Source organism: Vidua chalybeata, chromosome Z (genome assembly GCF_026979565.1).
Source record: "Vidua chalybeata isolate OUT-0048 chromosome Z, bVidCha1 merged haplotype, whole genome shotgun sequence".
NCBI lineage: Eukaryota > Metazoa > Chordata > Aves > Passeriformes > Viduidae > Vidua > Vidua chalybeata.
In genome coordinates this window covers 76,011,876-76,032,374 of record NC_071570.1, presented here as the reverse complement: position 1 = coordinate 76,032,374, position 20,499 = coordinate 76,011,876, and the positions used below count along the sequence as shown (strand labels likewise).

Here is a 20,499-nt window from a genome sequence, read left to right as displayed (position 1 = left end):
CCACACCTGCTCTTTGTGCAGAAGTCCTACAGGAGGAAGGAAATGGATCACTCTGCTTTCAGCTCTGCAGACCAAGCACACTTGGCTGCTAACTTGACTGCTCTAGACCAAGCAGTCTACATGCTACAGAAGTGCCAAAAAATGGGGAAGATTACCAAACTACAGCCCTACTGTAACAAAGCAGGTATTTCAGAAACAGCATCCCCCGAGAGAAGAAGCTGAGCAGAAATATACACTGTATCTAGCAAAAGCCTTCCATGATCCACCCAATTTGTCTCAATGAAGATACTGAGGGTCATAACCAGCTAACATCCAGGACATGCTGGTGGGATTCATAGATTCATCTTTGAAGGGCAGGCTTGGAGAAATTTCTCAAGATTGTGTTACCAGAAACTATGCTAGAATGAATGACACATCCAACATATGGCAATGGATACACCCCTTAACAGCAGGATACACCCCTTTCAGATGCCACTCTTGTGCCCATTCCTTCAAGCAATGCATACACCATCCCAAAGAGACATATCTTCACTCTGAGCAGAGTGACGCATGATGGAAGGCCCCTGAGCTCACATGGTACTTGGACTAGCATGGGTCGTGGTGGGAAGAACCCTCAATAAAAAGAAATGTTTTCAAAGGGGGCTGAAAAATGTCATTTTGGAAAACTTCTTCAATGAGTAGTTTCAAAAAAAGGAAACTGCTTTTCAACATACCTGAGGTCCTCTGCATAAAAATGGGAAGCTGCTCTCCTCATTGAACCTGCACTTACCTGGCATTGTATAGAGCAATTCATTCTCACAGGAAAGAAGTGAAAAAAACATTATAATGGAAAAGTGGAAATGCTTTCTGTACAACTAATATCCCACTTCCAGCCTTTTTCATTCTGATGATGGAATTGAAAATAATATATTTCAGTACAAGAACAACCCTCACAAATGTTTTTCCAGAAAAAACTTTTCTTAGACAGGACAAAACCTTCACTTGTTGATCTTAAATGAAAAAATCCCCTGACAAACAGTGAGTCCTTAAAGCAGTAAGCCTTTTACCCATGTTCTTTCAATACAACATGACAAAACTACATCAAATATTTCGTCCACCTTTAGCCAAGACAGTCGTCTGGAGCTGTGACATGCTGTAACCATCAGGTCAGCCCTGAGACATTGGCATTCACAGGATCCTAGGTAGTGCCACTAATCTGTATTAATAACTAGACAGCATTCTGCCTGTAGGAAGAACTGCCAGAAAATGTGGCAATAACTGTTGATTACAGGGGCCAGTGGTATAAGCCAGACTCTGTTTTGGTTGATGAGCATCTGCAACCTCCTTAAATGAATCTGAACAAACAGAGGAACATTTTTGTTTGTTAGAATGATTTTCTCTCCTAAAAACAGGAGGAACAACTGACTTTTCTTTGTCCCCAAGAAGCTACAATATATACATTTATATAAATAAATATACAAAACCATACACTTCATGTTCATTTACCTACAGACACTATCACAGCAATCTGGCTGGATGCCACCTGGAGAAATGCTGGGGGCAAAACCCAGGGTCTGCTCCCATAGCAGGTGGGGTATTGCATACATAGCCATTGGCAAGGGGACCAGGCAGTCTTTTCCTGGGATGTCAGGGACTGCAGCAGCAAGGGTGTGCATACAGAAACACACCCCGTATATAAGGACACACTAATAATACCTGCCAACATGGACACACAGATATGTCCATGCTCCTCACACATGCAGGCTTGTAAATCCACTGGCATATCTGCTGTAAGTGAATCAACAGATCACTTATAATCATCTATGACCCTCAAAGACACTCACCAAAAGCACATCCAGTCCATGTCTGTCCCATCTTTCAGTCACTGATTAACCCTTCAGAGAGTGGCTAAGGTGCAGCCATGTCCCAGATTTTCACACATGTCATTTCAAAATGAAATTAGCCCCTACTTTGGCTAATTGTTCCTGCACATCAGCCAAGGAGAAGTTTATTGCAGTTGAAAATAAACATTCTCTCACATTCAGAGAGCATCTATCCAAAGTTCCCAGTCCCATCAAAACTGCCAATTAACTTCTAATGAATTTTAATATAATTCTGTGATCACACAGTTTGGCCAGTCTTTCTCCCTTATTTTATCTTTACATTATCCAACAGTGGTCAAAGATGTAGTATTTTAACAGTTCTGAGTGGGCTGTCATATTGTACGAAAACAGTAACATGCAGTTTTTTGTAACACTACCACATTTCCAAGAAGCTATGAGGCACAGAAATCCCATCAATGACTAATGAGTTGTGGGTTAAGGTGGACGTACCTTGCTGAGAAGTCACTGTAGTATTCTCGACCCGTGCTGCCTGCCATAAAATTTTAATGCTGCTTCTGACATATTTATGAAATATCTCACCTAGTCTTTGCAGGATGACAAAAAGATTTACATCCACAATTATTGCAAGCACATAGGTTTTAGCTATGCATTTTAAACTTTTGTACACAAAGGTATTTAACTTTAATACAACAAAGGTAGGTGGTGCCACAGAGCAACCATATTGGAACTGCATTGGGAGAGATTTATTTCTCTATACCAGAGGACAATTGGCAACTCAGCTGAATATAAGATGGCATTGCAATTAATTGCAATGAGGGGTTTGCCCCTTCCTTCTCAGCTGCCCCTGTAGAGTCATCTCCCCTCTCCACCAGCCACTAGCATGCACTTTGGGATCCCAGGTGGACCTAGCAGCAGGAAGCTGCACTGCCAACAGTGATATCAAGATCAGGAAGCCACACTTGGCCACATGCAGGGCCTCAGTACCAGTGCTGCCAGATATGGGGCTGGGAACATACTGCTGTTCTGTCTGGTTGCTGCAGCTGCCCATACCAGACTGTCTCTCCTTAAGCCTGGTTGGTGAGGCTGCTGCAAAGCCCCCTTGCACCCTGTATGGAGTACAGGTGAATGGCAAAAGGTGGATGAACGACACAGAGAGAATGCAGGGCATCTCTCTGAGTACACAAGGGGGCAGGGTAGATGAGGGTCACAGAGCAGACAAGGGACATGTGGCAGATGAGCAGCACAGAGTGGACAAGTGGCACAGGGTAGACAAGGGTCATGGAGCAGATAAACAGCACAGGGGATGCATCCACACAGAATGCCACTCCATGCCTATGTGCCTATGAACTCCCGACCTGCGCAGAAGCAGCCCCGTAGCACATCAGGGCAGGCACCATTTTACCTTCTTTGCACCTCCAGTTTGGTAGTGCAGGTGGGATGAAAGGTAAACAACTGACTCACAGAAAGTAAGTTTTGCAATACGGTTTCATGCCAAATTGGTGTAAAAGGTCACAAGAAGTATATTGTGGGATTAAAATATCTGAGCTAGGCAGCAGAAATACTGCAGTTGGTTCAAGTGAAAACATTCCACTCCATGCTTCATCCTGACTTGAGCCTTTTCTGTAATTTCAGCCTTCATAATGACACTGCAATGTGTGCTTACCTCCAGGAATTACACAATAATTTAGCTCATAGCAGAAGATATAATGTTACAAGCCATAGTAACATAGACTCCAAATATTGTAAAGCCTGGAAATTAAGCATTTTGGTAGCTTGATACATGCACATTGCTGCTGACATGGAGGTTGTCTTCAATTATATTTCAATGTAGGTGTGGGAACACGAGCAGGAAAGCATCTGCATGACTGAGGGAGCATCCTCCCACATCAGCACAGTCTCAGGCATTCCTCTGGTACTCCAGTCTTTGGTGACTGTGTCAGATTCCATCATGGACTCACCATGGCTCACCTGGGACTGGGAGAGCAGCTCCAGGAGAGGGCCAGGTGGTCCTGCCCTTTCTGCCAAGGTGGCAGCATCATTGATAGATGGAAAAGTCTTTTGTGCTCACCCCCTGTGTGGATAAGCTCTGCAAGCTGAGCCACACAAATCTCAGCATCTCAGCTATTCTGCAAGACCAGGTTTTTACCCGGACTGCAAGCTTCATCCACCCCTGGACTGGGGCTTTAGCACACCAGCAGGGTCTGCTTTTCCCACTCTGTGATTGTGGGGAGCTTGAAATACAGACACACATCCCCAGAAGAGATAATGTCAGGTCTTCTTTCTGACACCAGAGATGATGCGAATTAATGCCTGAGTGACAGAAGACAGATAATTTCTCACTTAATTTCCACTGCACTGCTTTGGTTCTACACCACATCCACATTACAGTCATCCATTAAACGCAGAATAAAATCTTGTCAGTCAGTCTCAGGTGTCTGGGAATGTGGCAGCTCAGTCCTCTGGCACAACATGGGACACTTTGCTGGCAAATGCTTTGTAGCCTGTGCCATTTCCAAATAATGTCTGCAGCTGCTTAGCCTGACTCGATCCAGCTGAATCAGCCAAAAATTGTGCCAAGGAAGAGAAGACACAGGTGGAGAAGGCAGTCCCCTCCCACACATAGCAAGTTCATTCTTGAGGACATCATGGCTTGTCATGGTACATGCCCCAGGGGACCCATGGCTCCCAACAGCCCAGTGCACACCTTTACCAGGACCAGGCTCCTCACTGCTGCCTGGCATTATGTTTCCTGACTCTAGTAAATGTTCAAGAATCAAAGACAAGCTAGCCTGAGCTGAGATGGCTCCTTCACCCTGGAAAAGGCTGGTAGGAGAAAAAGATGGGGCCACATCCACACCCTGTGCCCACACCTTTACCAGAGAAAGCAAGCAGGCCTTCTCCCACCTGGGCACTGTTTGTCCCATCATGGAGTCTGTGCATACCTCTCCACAAGTAAAACATCCATGTTCAACCAGCAGTTATTTGTGACAAACTGTGGTAGAGTAAAGCACCCAAGACTGACAGGATTTAATGTAACTGCTGCTGAAACGACATCAAGCCAGTACAAGTCATGCAATTGAGGAAGTGATATTTAAACTTCGCAGCTTCCTCTACAGTCACTGCAGAGCCTTATCCCAAACCTACTGAGGTCATAAGAGACAGATGACTTTTTCTCATCTGAAGTGCCCCAGTGCCATATTTGCTGACAAAAACAAATGAACACATACCTCTTTCTGGAGACTTCTCACTTCCCCATGCAGACTGTCCCTCTTCTCCTGGCCCAGGACATGCATCCCATGAGTAGGAGACACATCCTTAAACTCTCAGCTCCTGCATCCCCTGTACAGGGGTTCACACCTGCCTCACACAGCTGGCCACACAATAGGTTTCCAACACAAACACTGCTTCCCACAGATGAATAGCCTCTGCTTTAAATTGTGTTTTCAGAGGAAATTTCTGGTGTGGAAAAGGGGCAGTTCTTGGAGCAATTTCCTTTATTTTTACTACAGTATGTAATTTTGATTAAGTTCTCACTTAATTTTTCTTTCTTTCTGTTACCCCATTTTATTTCTTTTGCACTGATTACATTAAATTGAATTGCACTTGCAATCTATTGTATTGTCCAAGCATTTTCACTTGTTTTGATAAAGTCTCAAGGAATCCAGAAAATCCTGGGAGGAGAATACTTTATTATCATAGCATTTCAATTTGCCCCATAGGCATAAGTTCTGAGAACTGGAGTTTACCACAGGGCAGATGTTCTATGTTAAAAAGTCCTAAATGCAAGCAAACTCTCTCCAGCAACAATCACAAAGAGCTCAAACCTACCATCTCAGAAAATAAGTCCAGCAAGTAGCAAAAACACTGAATTCATAAACAATGGCCTGCAAGAGAATGGCTGCTAAGTCCCCTCAAAACCTCTACAGGGGTCATCCTTCCATGGCAGAGGGGAATACTAAGGGAGCTGGGGATGCTTGGATTCAGGATCTAGTCTGCAGCATTCTCTTGGCTACAAAAATGCTGGAGGCAGGAGGCTTCCATCTCATTACAGGACAACTTCTTGACACCTTGAAGCTGGGCAGATATTGAACCCCTGTCACCCTGAGCTAGGCACATTACTCAGTGCATACAGAATCCAGGCTGGGGATGGTATATGACAAGCCTCCTCTGAGACAAGAATCTCAGCAAGAGGTGGGCTAGCCAGGGTCTAACACTCAGTAGGAAAGAAAACGCATCATCCCAATCCTCACCACATGGAAGCACTGGAGAGCTGGGGTGTCAAGCTCAGATGTGATGGGAACATAGACTTTACTCTCTCATCATTGTTACCAGCTGCCATGCTGTGTGGTATGAAAAAGAGAACAAGGGCAGCCGTGTCACATTCCTGCCCATGGACAGTGGGCCATGAAGTGCTTTCCACTCTGCTTACTTTGGGGATCTTGGCATTTGCTCATTGTCAAACACAATTTGTTTGGAAACTGCCTGATTGATTTGATGGCTGGTCTGGCTGCTTCACACACCCCACATGTAAGGTCATCTGATGCCTGAGCCACAGCTGGCAACCCTGACAGATGCTGGGCACTTTGCAGGGCTCAAAGCTCCGACATCTTGCTGTTCTCAACCACAACACTTTCATAATTTCCAATTTTTTTAAACTCTGTGTGCTGACATAACACAAAGGAGACACAAGCATGAAAAACAGAATGCTCAGAAATCATAACATGTGTTGTGTGCTCTCACATGGCTATTTCTCTTCCCTGAGAAACCACGCTACATGCAAGGCAGTTGAGTTCAGCCCTGCAAGTCCAGGCCAGCTCTAGCTGCTCCTTCCTTGCTAATAGGCAATGCCTGTGTGAGGCTCAGAACACCAGACACTTGAATCATAGAATCACAGAACAACACAATGGTTTGAGTTGGACAGAACCTTAAAGTTCATGTAGTCCCAACACCTGCCATGGAACTACACCAGAAACTATGCCATTTCTCTATCACAGGTTGCTCCAAGCCCCTCCAACCTGGCCTTGGACACTTCTAGGGATGTGGCAGCCACAGCTTCTCTGGGCAATCTGTGCAATATCTTACCACTGTCATAGCTCTGCTACACTAATCCAAACAGCAGCTTTCCAAAATCAGAACTAATGTAGGTCTCATGATTTTCTGATTACAGTTATCTTTTCCTTATTGTGTTTTCACCAAAGGACAGCTGTCTGTAATGAAGAAACAAGAGCAAACAGGAGTGGACCCATGAAATGCAAAGGATACAGCAGTGTGCCTCACTCTTGGCATGCCACATCTGGTTGGACACCCAGCTGTCACAGCCAGCACACTAGGGGTGCATCACCTGGGCAGCCCTGGTCATTGCTGCCTTTGAGAACCAGCAGAACAAATCAGCAAACCCTCTGTAAAGCTGTTACTGCCTTTGCAAAGGAGGATTGCAGTGCCCCTGCACCCTCTACATAGAGGGGGAGTGTCCTTAGTGCCCAGAGGAGACCCTGGGAGCTGCCTGGGTAGGGGTGAACTGATCCTGCATATGGCAAACTATTAAAATCAGACCTATATGCCAGGTCCTACACAGCATATTATGGAGCTTTTAACACATCATCTTTAAATCTCTGCCTCTAGATATTTTGGGGCAGTTCATTGTAGCTGCTAGCACAAGGGGTCTCAAAATTACTGTATTGCAGAGAGAAAAATGTTTACTAACATAATCTTCCCTTAAAAGAAAAGAAACTAACCAGCAACAAAACACTTCATAAATTCTCACTATTGCTTTTATAACCACCAATCTTGATTAAAGGTGGGCAACACATCGGACCTGTAACACTGAACAATCATTAACAGAGGACCATTCCCAGCTGCCACTAGGGTGTCCTTGTGGGTATCTTGGAGGGGGAATGGTCCAATGGTTCCCTTCTGGGGATGCAGGACAGAGCCCTGTGCCACCAGCTACATGCCGCTCTCTCTCTCCCATCTTCAGGGACCACAGGCAGATATGGTGCAGAAGCATCCCATCACTGCCCAGTGCACCATCCTCTGCAGTGATGCTTCATGAGCTTCACAGCCACAGACAACCTGGAAGTCTTGGCTAAGGCTCCAGAATAAATTACCACAAGTCCTGGTTTCCATCTCTCAATACTAAAAAACACCAACCTCACCACTCTTTGATCCAAAGAGCAGCTTAACTTGAACACTGGTATCTGAACAGAGCACTCCCCTATCCCAAGGGAGCATCACTCAGCTGCTGGAGCCCCAAATCCTGGCACCATCCTGGGATGGGGAGGGGACAGTTTTGGCATGGAGGTCTGGCTGGAAGACGCACCCCAACCCACAGCCCCCCGTGTCACCACTGCTGGCTGACAAGATAGATGGATTTGACTGAAGGTAGCCAAACTGTCACTCAGGAGGTGCCCCCTCGGTACTCTTCTGGCTGGATCTACTGGAGGATGGGCTTGCCTGAGCCCCTCCTGTCAGGGATTTCAAAGGGAACAAGCAGCTGAGTGGGGATCTGACAGCTCAGCCGAATTAGGGCTATTTGCATGCTAATTTCTACCGTGCTTAACTCACTGGCAGACCTAGAGCGAGCGGCAGCCTCTGCATGTTTGGAACAATGCTTGACTGATCTAGCTGCGTTAACGAGCAAATTATGGTAATTTTGTTATTACAAATGCATAGAAATTTCCAAAGAGTAGAGCAATACAATATGTTTTCTCTCCTCCTCCTCACTCCTAAATACAGACCTCTTAGTTTACAGACACTTCACCTTGCTTACTTATGTTTAGATATTCACAATGTCTTACCTCGACAGGAGGAGGCAGAAATTATGGACAGAGCAGAGAGGGCCAGCAAAGCAGAGTGGTCTGCACGTGTCTCCCACGTGTGGGACATTGGGGATCACATCCTCAGCTGGAGTAAAGAGCAGAGAACCTAACTGACCCCAGGTGAGGATTGCTCTGCAAGGAGAAGGTGGATCAGTAGATCCAAAGGCTGTGGGCTTTCCAGCATTTCATCTTCCTGCCCTCTTCAGCATAATTTCTAAGTCAGTTCAATGAAATAATAGTTGACAACATCATATTGAAAACAATATAGATTTTATCTACATTCTGTGCAAGCACAGTAATTACATTCTTGATAGATGAGAACCAAAACATGTCTCTAGACTTCCAAGATTCTGGCAGACCCTCATCCAAAATGTACACGAGCAGAGGATAAACATATACTATTTACCTAACTGTTTTGTTATTGATTAAGGGAATTATTTGTCAGCTGGTTTGCAATTTGGCCCAAGATATTTGTGATGGCACATCACATACTCCATCATAGGTGATGAAACTTCTCTGGCATTTGTCTTCCAAGACTACAAAAGGGTGGAGAGATACTTCTATGGAATAGCCTCAGACTCAGGGAAAAATGCAAAAAATTTGCTTAACCAGAGAAAGCAACGTCAGCTCTTCTGCCCTTTGGTAGCAGGTCTTCTGACTGTGGCATTGAAGCCTTAGATATTTTTGTGAGCATCTGCAGGGGCTGAAGTTGTCTTTGGGGTGCACCATGGGACATCTGGGTTTGGGTTTGAGCTGCATGAGCCGTCAAAAAGGCACAGGTGGCTACAGCCCAAACACACACACCTATCCCAGCCACAACAGCAGCATGGAGCAGGTAGAACTGATGGCACACTTGGGCGTCACTTCCAAGCTCTGAGGAGGTAAAGTGCAAACTTTCTGCTTCACCAAAGAATTGTTAAAGTTTATTCCTCATTTGCTTTAGGTCCATCTAGCATAAAGGGCCAGAATCTCCTTTTACTCTCACTGGCCAGAACAATGTCAGTGTTCAAGTAACCAAGCAGTTCCAGCATTATACTGGACAACAGAGGAGGACCTGGTTCACTGATGCCCTCTGACATCCCATATACTACAATTTGGTTTCTCTGCCCCTGGTTTTAGGCAATCTATCTCTCATCTCCTTCCCATTTATTTCCTGAATATTGTCACAAGATTACAACATGCTGGTGCCAAACTTTGGCAAAGGTAGAGCCAGATCAAAAACAATAACTAAGAAAAAGAAAGTCTTCAGTGAGCCAGTGGATCCAAATTCCACCAGTCTCTACAGACTGGATCCTGGTAGTCCCACTCATCCAAATGTCTGCCTCCTAACCCCTTCAGGACACAAGGCTGGCATTCTGGACCCCTGCACCCCTTGCTGCAGGCTGGGTGCCAGTGGACTGAGGAAGGGTACTATCCCTTGCAGACTCAGTATGAGGAACAGCCCAAACAGGAAGACGTCCACACAGCCTTATTGCTCCTCAGCATCAATACCTGCCAGCCACAATTAAAAAAATGCATTTGAAAGCCACGTGTTTTGTTTGCAACACCATCTCCTTCCCCTTCACACATTAAAGCAAGCATCTTCTCCTAGATAAAAGACTGCTAGTGATAGCATTGCTATTTTTTATTCCTTTCTTTTCAAAGCCCAGTTTTGAATGTCAGTGTTTTCAGGTCCCTTTAGTCGGGTAATTGCACATAGACTTCTTATAAAGGAAATTCATTTGTTCAGGGTCACTGCATGGTTTTTCATTAAAAACAAATTACCGGTGTTCAGAAAGGACATCTGGGTTTCAAGAGTCCCATTAATGACTATATTCTCAGCATCACTATTCTGGAGAGTCTACCCTTTCCTGTCACCCACTATGCAGAGCCTGCCAGGAGAGGAGGGGATGGGATGAACAGCAGCCCTGGGGAGGGGAAAAGGGGTGGCAGAACAGGGACTTCAACCCTGGAGTTGTGAAGAAGGAATGGGGCAAGGGGATAGAAACTGAGGGGAAACAGGGGCTGCTGTCCCAGCACTTCTAAAACAACAACTGGAATAAGGATTTAAGTGAGTTATGGCTACTTGCATATTACCTGTGTCCAGCTCAGCTGCAGCATCATAAGCATGATGGCAAGGGCACACACACACTGGTGAACACAGGTATGGTTTGTCCAAACCAATGTCTCAGCAATGAAATTGATGCAAGCCCCTTTGCTCCAGTGCTGTCAGGACTCAAATGGGACACAGCTTCTGGGATGGGTTGCTTGAAGCAGGAACACATACTGTAGCTCTTGTACCACTCACGTTTCCCCTCTGTACCCTTGCTGATGGCCACCATCTGCCCCACACATGGGAGAACACTGACCTTCAGATACATCTTGAAGCAGACCCACGGACACAAGTAGTGATCTGCAAAGAGAGACCTGAGCTAGTGCTGGAAACAGGCTGGTGGTTTGTGAAGCTACAAAGGATCAAGAAAAGACCCCAGGCAAACAGCAATGGTCCCTGTCACCATGCCAGCTCCAATCAGCAGAGCAGCAGAGCCCACGAAGGAGGAGAAATAGCACTGGAGAGAAAGCCCAGCCTTCCAGAGGTGAGGAAGATATGGCAATTGTATGGTCTCTGTGACCAGCCAACATCTGCTTCAGAAGCTGTGCTTCCATTCAGACACTTCACCTCAGGAAAGGGCTCTGAGGCCCCCACACTGGCCACAGAGTAAAACCCCTGCAAATATTGCATTTCCCAGTGTGCACCCAGCTTGCTTCTGCTGAGCTCCCAAAATGAAGTGTGAGGCAGTAAAAAGAGCAGAGGAGACAGAAACTGTAAGCAGAAGACAACACCATCTCCATCCAAAGAAGAAAACAGCCCCAGGACCACATGTCTGTAATGGAGCAAGCACTGCCAGGTGGCAAAAGACTTCATGTTGTGAGTACGTGACTGGGTGGAGAAGATGCAGTTTGCTCCAGCCTTCTCTTCCCCAGAGATTTTCCTCCAGCAAGGAAAGGCTGCTGGGAAAACACTGCTCCATGTTTCCAAAGCAACAGCACCTTAGGGGCACAGTCATAGTGTGAACAAATAGTAACAGTACCAAATTACTGGGGATAAGTTCTTCATACGCATCTCAGTAACCTGTGGGATCCTGTGCCCCAATATGATGCTGAGGCCATGAATCTATTAGGAACCAACAGTGGATTAAAGCTTTAAACAGGTAACAACAGTGCACAGAGAGCTGCACTAGACAAAATGAACATTTGCAAGGAATATAAACTTCCAAGCTTCAAGGCATCAGCCACCAGACAATGAGGGTTAAAGAGAAGTGTTCATTCTGTGCAAGCTGCTCCAGGTGCTGCTATGTCCCCTTCCCCAGGTGAGGTTGGTGGCTGTTCCTGGGATCCTGTGGCTTCCCATGACATACCACATGATAAAGTCAATGTTGATGCCTGCTCCCAGCATGTCTAGGAACATTTACCAATAGTCACCAATCTTACGTCGGGTCTACCCACCTTCCTCCTATCACTAATAGTCTCCCAGAGGAAAAGGTGAGTCAGGCATGGGGCACAGAGCACAGGCAAAGAGGATGCCAAGCCAGGCGCTGGAAGAAGGTGCCACTGGACTGCTGCAGGGTGAGACCATGGTCACAGGATGGAAGGGGAATGTGGAAAGTGATTTTTCCCAGTCTCTGTGTAGACTTTAGGATCTTCCCTATGACAGAAAAGATGCCTATAGGGCTCCCTCAGCCTCAAAGTGAGATTCCTGGCTCAGTCATTTAATGGTAACTAGAGCAGAAGTGTCTCCTGCATGGACTGCTGGCACCACTCCTTTACAGAAAGGGGCCTGATCTCCATCTGTTAACAGCTTCCTGACTCCATCCCTACTCACAGTATCAGGCAGAAGCATACGAATTTCTGCAGCACATTTCCAGCAGTGCCTCAGCTGAAACACTGAGTCATGGAATGACCAGTCATTTCAGGATGAAAAGTTCTTCAGGCGGTCTCAATACCATTTTCAGTGTAGGATCAGCATTAAGGCCAGGGCAGAATACTCAGGCCTTGAATACACCATGGCCTTGAAAACCCCCAAGCATGGAGACTGCAAAACCCCTCAGCAACCTGTTCCACCACTGGGTCCATCTCCTGGGGGAAAAGTTTGGAGACTTTTGTCATACTCTGTTGCATCTTACTTGTTTTGACTTCCACCAATTATTTATTTGTGTTAAGGGGCCTCAAACCAGTACTATTCCCATTGTGAGTCCTTAAGTTCCAAGTGAGTGGGGATAACTCCTTCTCTCCAACTCCTGCCCAGGACAATGCTGACCATTCTCATGACCAGTGCAGATAGCAGACTGATGCTCAGCTCTCAGTCTGCCTCATCCCTGGAGCCCCTCCAGGAACTAAACAGTCTTCAGCCTGTTTTGTAGCCAAGTGCTCCTTTTCCTGGTGCAGGATCATTTGGTTTGTCCTTGCTGGGTTTCACGCTCCTCCCCAGCCTGTCTATGTGCCTCCACATCACTGCTCTGCTCTAGAGGCTACTGATGGCATCGTGCAGGTTGGCATCCTCTGAACACCTGATATGGTGGGCTCTCTTCTAGTTGTGCGTGAAGTTGTCAACCAAGAGAGACCTCTAGCTGTGCCGGGCAGTTCTGTGTGTGGTACCAGCACCCACCTGGAGTGTGGCATTAGGCACTACCTCTGAGCTTGACCACCCAGCCAGTTGTTTCCCACCTAGGTACCCATCTGTCCCCACCGTGGCATTTCACTTGCACCATGTGACATCAGAGCCCTGTGGGTGCTGGCACCTCAGCACAGCTCAGACAGCTCCCCTCCAGTCAATTCTACAGGGTGACAGCCACCAAATGGCAGGAGAAGCTTGCACGGTCAGTGGCCTGCAGAGGAAACATATTCATGGGAGCCTTGAACAATGCCAGCTGTCAGTCCCTAAAGCACCAGACGGAAATCAAACCATGTGTTTGCTTGTTTGGTTCCTTCAGAGAAAAGCATTTGAATACTTTATTCTCTGCCACATAAAAATGGAAATTCACTGCTGATATGCAAGCCCCTTGTTTTGCAGGAAAGGAAGAAGGAAAAGTGAAATTTTGAGCATGTGTTTGAACAAGTCATGGAGATGCAGCAGAGACTCTCCTCCTTGCCTGTGGGAGAGATAAGGAAGGACCTGGGTCTGGCAGGAGGCAAAAGTGCTCCTATTAGGATGAGCAGTGATGGGGGGCTGGAGAAAAGATAAGGACAGAACATGAAGCTGAATACCCACACATCTTGCAATTGCAAGGGAGTGTGAAGGTCTCCCGTGCCCCATAGGCAAGCTACAAACCCCAGCAAGTGCGGGACAAAGACCCAGCATAGTAAGGGCTGGGTTTACTCACATCAGCAGGCGCAATGGCAGTAGCAACAAGCATGCAACAAAACACTGCTTATGTGTTATCATGTACACATTTCTCCCATGTCTCTAACCACTTAACTCACACAATTGCTTAATTACAAGCAGAAATTCATGGCTAATGATTAAAAATCTTATCAAGGAAGCACATTTCTAGCAAAGGCTCCAAAAACTAGAGCAAGGCAGAGGCAGGTCGTGAGATGAATTCCTGAGAGCCGGAACAACAATCACATGCCTGTGCTTGGGCATGACAATTTGGCCATTTTGGAACAAGCAGAGATGTGCCAATGGTAGCAGAGTTGGGTATGTCACCTCCCTTACTGTCAGCCCCTCAGGAACTGTGCTGCTTATCCTAGCAAGGCTCTAAAACTGGTCCTGCAAAGGACAGGAGTCAAAGAAGGATTGAGAAGGCATTTTGGATGCTAGTTAGCAAATTCTCACTTAAATGAGACAGAGAACCTACAGGAATTGCAGCTGACCTTCACACTAGCTGGAGCAGAAGGTTGTTATTAAAGGAACCAGTGAGAGGAACAGTGCAGTTATTCAATATAATGGGTCACACAAGCCTATATGTAGTTAAAAATAAAATCTATTACCTGGGAAAATCGGCTCAGATGACTTTACATCACTGAACCTACAGTGCACCTCCTCTGGCTGAACACCATTAAGCCCCACATCCTGCAGCTCTGCCAACCCACCCTAGCAGCTGCTCCCAAAGAATTGGTAACTCTCCAGTAAAGACAGGAGTGCTGTGGCCCCACCACTCCTTGCTGCCAGCACCCGGAAGTCACCGTCCTTCTCTGAATTGCATGTGGATCTGCAGCCAACAGCGCTGAAGGCTGGCACCAGTGATGTGACAGACCTGCAGAACCTGCTCTGTCCAGCCCAGGCACCTGCACAACCTCTGCTTCTGCTGCCACAAAAGCAAGCAGTAGCCACCAACTGGCTCATGCCACCTGGCATTTCTGACTGCGAGGTTCCAAAATGGGAAGGAAATTACAGGAGTGTCCTGGGAACAGCTTGGTGTCCCTGTGAGTCAGGTTTGCATGGAGGAAGTCTGAGGTCAGGACATGTCCAGCCCCCATGGCTGCTGGCCTCACTACTGGGGCAGCACAGAGGGACAGTGTTGGGAGAAACCAGGTGAGTTAGAGGAAAGCCTGAGTCAGGTGAGTAGAGCCTGGCACAGTCCAATATGGAGCAACCTCCAGGCTCCACAGAAGGGAGGCTGGAAGCTCCTTCAGCATTTCAGTGCCAACACTTTGCCTTGGCACTCTGCAGGTTATGCAGCCTCCTGTGCTGGGGAGCTTGGTCCTACTTCACTCAGGATCACTCCACACCTACCTTCAGCACTGTGGTTTCTACCTCAGCACAGAACATTCACAGCAGGCAACATTTATCTCCTGAAATGCTATTTGTTTTCCTTTTATGTTTTCTTTCCCCCCTACTCTGAAGACTCACCAGGCACCATTCCTGTCAGTGCTGGAGCGGAGTAGCTGCCCTGTCCAGCAGGAGGGACGTGTGGAGGATATCCTGGGAGGGTTGTACTTGCCAGCTCGCGACCTGAGGAATCAAACCAACAAATCACCACGTGAGCATTGCGACAAGCAGACATGGTTTTACATCTCCCCAAGCACCCAGAACACAGCCATGCATTTGTCATCACTGCCCTGTGAGGACCAGCATGGGATTTCCAGCCTGGCAGGGACGGCAGGCACAGTTTTGTTTTCTCTATAAGCTGCCACAAAGCTCCAATGAAGTGCAAGACTGGAAGGTGAAGAGCAAAGCTCTGCAGGGAGAGGAACACACACGCCTGAACTCCTAGCTGCTCACCCCTACTCCCAAATTCCTCCAAAGCTTAGATTTGTAAGGTCAAAAGAAGTGAAATGGGAAATAACACGGATCTTAATGACATTTTGCTAGAAAACTCCCTAGAAAATCACATGCACAGGCTGACACTGTTTGAGATCTAAATACAATGCAGGGCATTTTGTTCATCTCTTATTAAAGCAAAAAAGAAAAAAAAAAAAAAAAAAGGAACAAACACAAAGCACTGAAACATGAAGGTGGTTTAAAATATAGTTTGTCACAGTGCCAGAAGTAGATTTAGATTTGCAGACACAGCCTGATGCACTTCTCTTTCCTTAGCCCCAGAAACATGGGTTTTAGTCAAGTACCCACAGGACTTCCATGGAAATAACCCCACAAAAGCAGGCAGTGGGATGTCTTCCATCCTCTCTGTCCCTGGACCAGGGGTCTGGGGTACCCCCTCCTTCTTCACCCTCTCCCAGACATACCTCCTATCACCTTCAAGGACATGTTTCTGCTGGTAGTGTCAAGACAAGAGGTCAGATATCATGGCTCACAAAGAGCCACAGAAGTGTTTCCTCATGGACCCTGCTCCCACGTGGAGGTTCTGGAACTGTGACCATCCCTTCAGCTGCCACAGTGTGATTTTGGGCAAACCACTGTCAGCTGTGGCCACAAGAGACCCTCCAGAAGAAAAGGATGCTCCTGTCATCTCATCAGGCAGGATCCATCCCTCACCCCAGAGGAAATCCTGGAGCCCACTCATGGTCTTCTGTGCTCCCATGGCATCCTTGGGCAGAACATTTAGCCAAGGAGAAGTTGCTTTCAAGACACACACAGGTGCCTGGTAGCAGTAACCCTGCAACACAATGGCTTGGTCAGCAGCTGGATGTAGGCTCTGCAATCCACTCCCAGTGTGAGCATCACACACACTACTCAGGCACCACTTCAGTTCATGGATCTGCCTCTTAGACCCACACCCCTGGCTCTGCCATCACCTCTGCCAGCCTGCCAAGTGGCTCCTCCAAGGCCTGGGAAAATGAGGGGTCCATCAGATCCAAAGCACAGCTCAGAGGCAGTGGCACTGCATGAGAGCTTAGCTCTGAATAGCTAAGTGTACACCTCAGTCAAGAGGAGGGGACTCTGGGCTCAGGAAGCACCTGGCCCTTCTGCTCTTCCAACCTCTACAGGACAGGGACCGCTCTGGCATCAGTCAGCTCCAAGATCCTGTGGGCCCAAAACAGTTCATTAGCAAAAATCAGGTTCCTTCCTTAAAAGGTAGCATGTTGGATGAGCAAAAGTTATGTGACTTCATTGATTTTAGAACTACTGACAAGAAAAAAAAAAATGCACAGGTTTTGGTTTTTCACACTGTGTTCTCTAGGCAATTGTTTTAAAGACAGTGACCTTTTTTCATGTCTCTAAGCTTGGAGAGATTGAAACTGAACATTTTTACAAAAAGCAAACCAATTTTTTTTAAAGTTTTTTTTTTTTTTTGTAAAGATTCTGAGCCCCAATTTCATTTTGATCTAAAAATAAAACTTAAAAATCTTCCTTTTTTCAATATCTTTAAAGAAATGAGACTTCATATGATGAGACAAGAGACATGTACACAAGTAATTGCACATTGTGGCTCACAATCTCTGGGTCATGGCCACAAAGACTGCCTCCCCCTACCCTCAGATGAAGGGGCACATGCCAAAACTCTAGCATTGCTGCAGTGATCTCTTAGCACATGCCCCACTTTCCTCCACACTCAGTAGCTGCAAATCAGGATGCAAGCTGTTCCTCTCAGGCCCTTCCTACAGAATATTTATGGTGCATTCACATCCTAAAAGAATTTAAGGTTCAAAACAATTGATTAATTTGCTCTCCAGTGCTAGGGAGAAGTCACGTCCCTTACGGAAGGGCATAATGAATTCTAATTATTCAATGCAGGCAGAAAATGGTTATTTTAGATTAAAATGTTCTCCCCTCATCATTGCCCTGCTTCCTTCTCTCCCACACAAAATTAAATGCTTTATGTCACCTCTACAGTCTGGAGAATACAAAAGTATCTTCAGTCTATATAAAGTCAGTCTCAGAAGCGGTGAACCAGAAGTTCACCGCTGGTCCCTAATGCAGACAAACATTTCACAGGCTGACTACTGCCATCTAGGAGCCCTCTGGAGACCCAGGAGGGAAATCAGGATTCCTCCCTTCCTTGGTTGTATGGAGTCACCACAGAATGGCACAACACATCAGGTCCCAAAGGGGCCTTGACCTGTGGACAAGCTCCCCCTCCCAAACTAACCCACACTGACTACACCCCACTCCTCACTTTCCATAGCTATCATAAAAACCTTGACATTTACTTCAGTATTTTGAAATATTACAAATAATTCACTTTCTCCAAAGCCACTGCCACACTCAGAATGAGTGGAATCACTGTCAAGGACACTGCACAACATTAACCACCACAAACAACAGTATAACAAGTAGGACCTCTGCTCCTCAGTCAATTAAGAAAACATCACCCGTGATCTATTCCACAGGTTTGGGCTGGTTTCTCTTACATCCCATTTCCATATGAAATGCTCTGTCATGTGTCAACAAATCTTCCCTGTAGGGTCCCCACAGCCAGGTTTCAGGCAGGGCCTGAGGGGAGGCTGAGGGGACTGGCCAAAGGTGACCAAGGGCATAGCTGCAAGTGCTGCAATCCAGCCTCATCCTGTCAATTCTATCCAATTTGCTTTCACCAAAAAAAGAAAGACTGGAGCATCCCATTCTCTATGAGATTTTCCCACAGTGCTGGCAAGCTTCAACTGCACTAAAACAATTGATTTAAGAGAAAAACACTAATCCACCTAGTACAAAGAGAGATTAAGAAGCAGCCTCTGCTCCAGGTTGTTCTGCCTTACACATACAGGCAAAGCACTCAAGAGGAAATGAACATCTACATTTTAGCAGTGGGCCACACAGACACAGGGACCTAGGTCCCTTCAAGACATATTTTTTCCTGAATGTCTTTGTCCTGTGCTTTTTGGAGGTTATTTTAGATACCTAAAGACAGGGCCAAAGCAGCTGTGGGCAGAGCTGCCTCCTTGCCTTGCTGGGCTGGTATTGTGCAGGACAGGGCAGCTCAGCTGCCAGCTCCAGCCTATAGAGAAGCTCAACTAGAGCAGAGCCTAGCAGGTTTTTCCAAGATAACCAACAATCTTTTTCCAACAACTTCTGCCAGCAGCTTTAAGCTCCAAGTACCAAAATCCTTGAATCTTTCCTACAGTGGCCTCCCCACGGAGAGGCTGGTAGCCCCAGCAGCATCGATACCTTCAGTGATATCTGCTGACCTGAAACTGGCACACCTCCATGATAGAAGGAGCACACAGCAGCTCTAGTGCCCATTCAGCCTGGACCCTGCCATCTCCTTTATTGCATCACCTCCTCCAGACTGCTTCACCAGGCTCCTTCAAGTTCCTGGTGAATACCTCCAAGGCAATGCTGACCCAACACTCATCTGATTTCCAGAGAAAAAATGTCTTAGGGGGAGCACCACTGTTGTCATTGTGGAGAGTGGCAAACACCTCTGCTATGGACATCCTTGCACATGTCAAAGGCTCTGCACACAGAAGATAGTAAAAAAAGTCTGTCCCTCCATTCACTAGGAGCTGGCAACACTCACAATGAAAGCAAATTATCATTTTGCAAAGAAAGTGTAAATAAGTAATTTTCTTCCATAAAAGAAATTTTGCCACCAGCTACAGGAGAGCTTAGCAGCAACCCCTGCACAGATGAAGCAAGCAGTGCTTGAGCATCAGCAATTGTCCTTGCTGCAGGACAAAAGGGCTGGGGCAGAGAGAAGCCTGCAGCAGCAAAGGACTCTCCTCTCTCCAAACTACAGTGGAAAAAAAAAAAGGAGCAGTTTAGAATCATTCCTCAATCCATCTACCTTCTTAAAAAAAAATCAAAGGGCAGTAAAGAGCATTTCCAAGTGTGTCTTTGTACACTACTGTGTGTAAACGTGAATCCAATTAACTTCAAATTTAACTACTAATGAAATTATCTCATTTTGCTATCAGCTCAGCTCTCATCCATGGCAGTAATTAACCACTGGGGGTTGTCACTCCCAGACACATGACACAAGGACTCCCCCAAGCTCAGGTGCTTCAAACCCGTGCAGAATTCATTACCCTGACAGTGTGAAAACCCTTCACTTTCAATACCACTGGGCACCAATGCGTTTTTTTCCCTTTATCTAACAGATTGTCAGTAACAGTATGAAAGAAATGAGCCCACTGGACATGTAATTAATTACAGCAAAGGATACATCAGAACATGTAAGGGGTTCAGGTGGTGGAAAGGGGCTCACAGAGCCCCTTTACCACTGTCTCGCAGCCACCAGCAGGGCTGGTGATTTTGCTTTCCACGATGCACCATGGTCTGCACTGAGGGAAGCCTTTGCCCCCTGCCCCATGCTCACAGCAGGTGTGTGATTGCCACTGGCTCAGAAGCATGGTCAAGAATGAGGCAGTGCTCTGGGTTAATGGGGTAATGCCACCTCTTCAGAGTCAGAGGTTCAGTAGGTCAGCAATACTGAGAAAGTCAGTCCAGCAGTGCCAGTGAATTCTCCCACTTTCCTTGCAGGTATCATTACAAGACATCAGACCATCTGAAATGGCTACCCAAGGTAGCACACACC

At 46.5% G+C, this 20,499-nt stretch overlaps 1 protein-coding gene across 2 annotated transcripts in view; it reads right to left on the bottom strand.

Moving 5' to 3' along the window:
- Positions 1 to 20,499, bottom strand: part of PAX5 (paired box 5) — a 128,640-nt gene that overhangs the window by 15,158 nt on the left and 92,983 nt on the right. For both annotated transcript variants that reach the window (XM_053931595.1, XM_053931594.1), the window contains one exon: positions 15,474 to 15,575. In XM_053931595.1, coding sequence (XP_053787570.1) covers positions 15,474 to 15,575 — 102 coding nt within the window. The remainder of the gene's footprint in view (positions 1 to 15,473; positions 15,576 to 20,499) is intronic.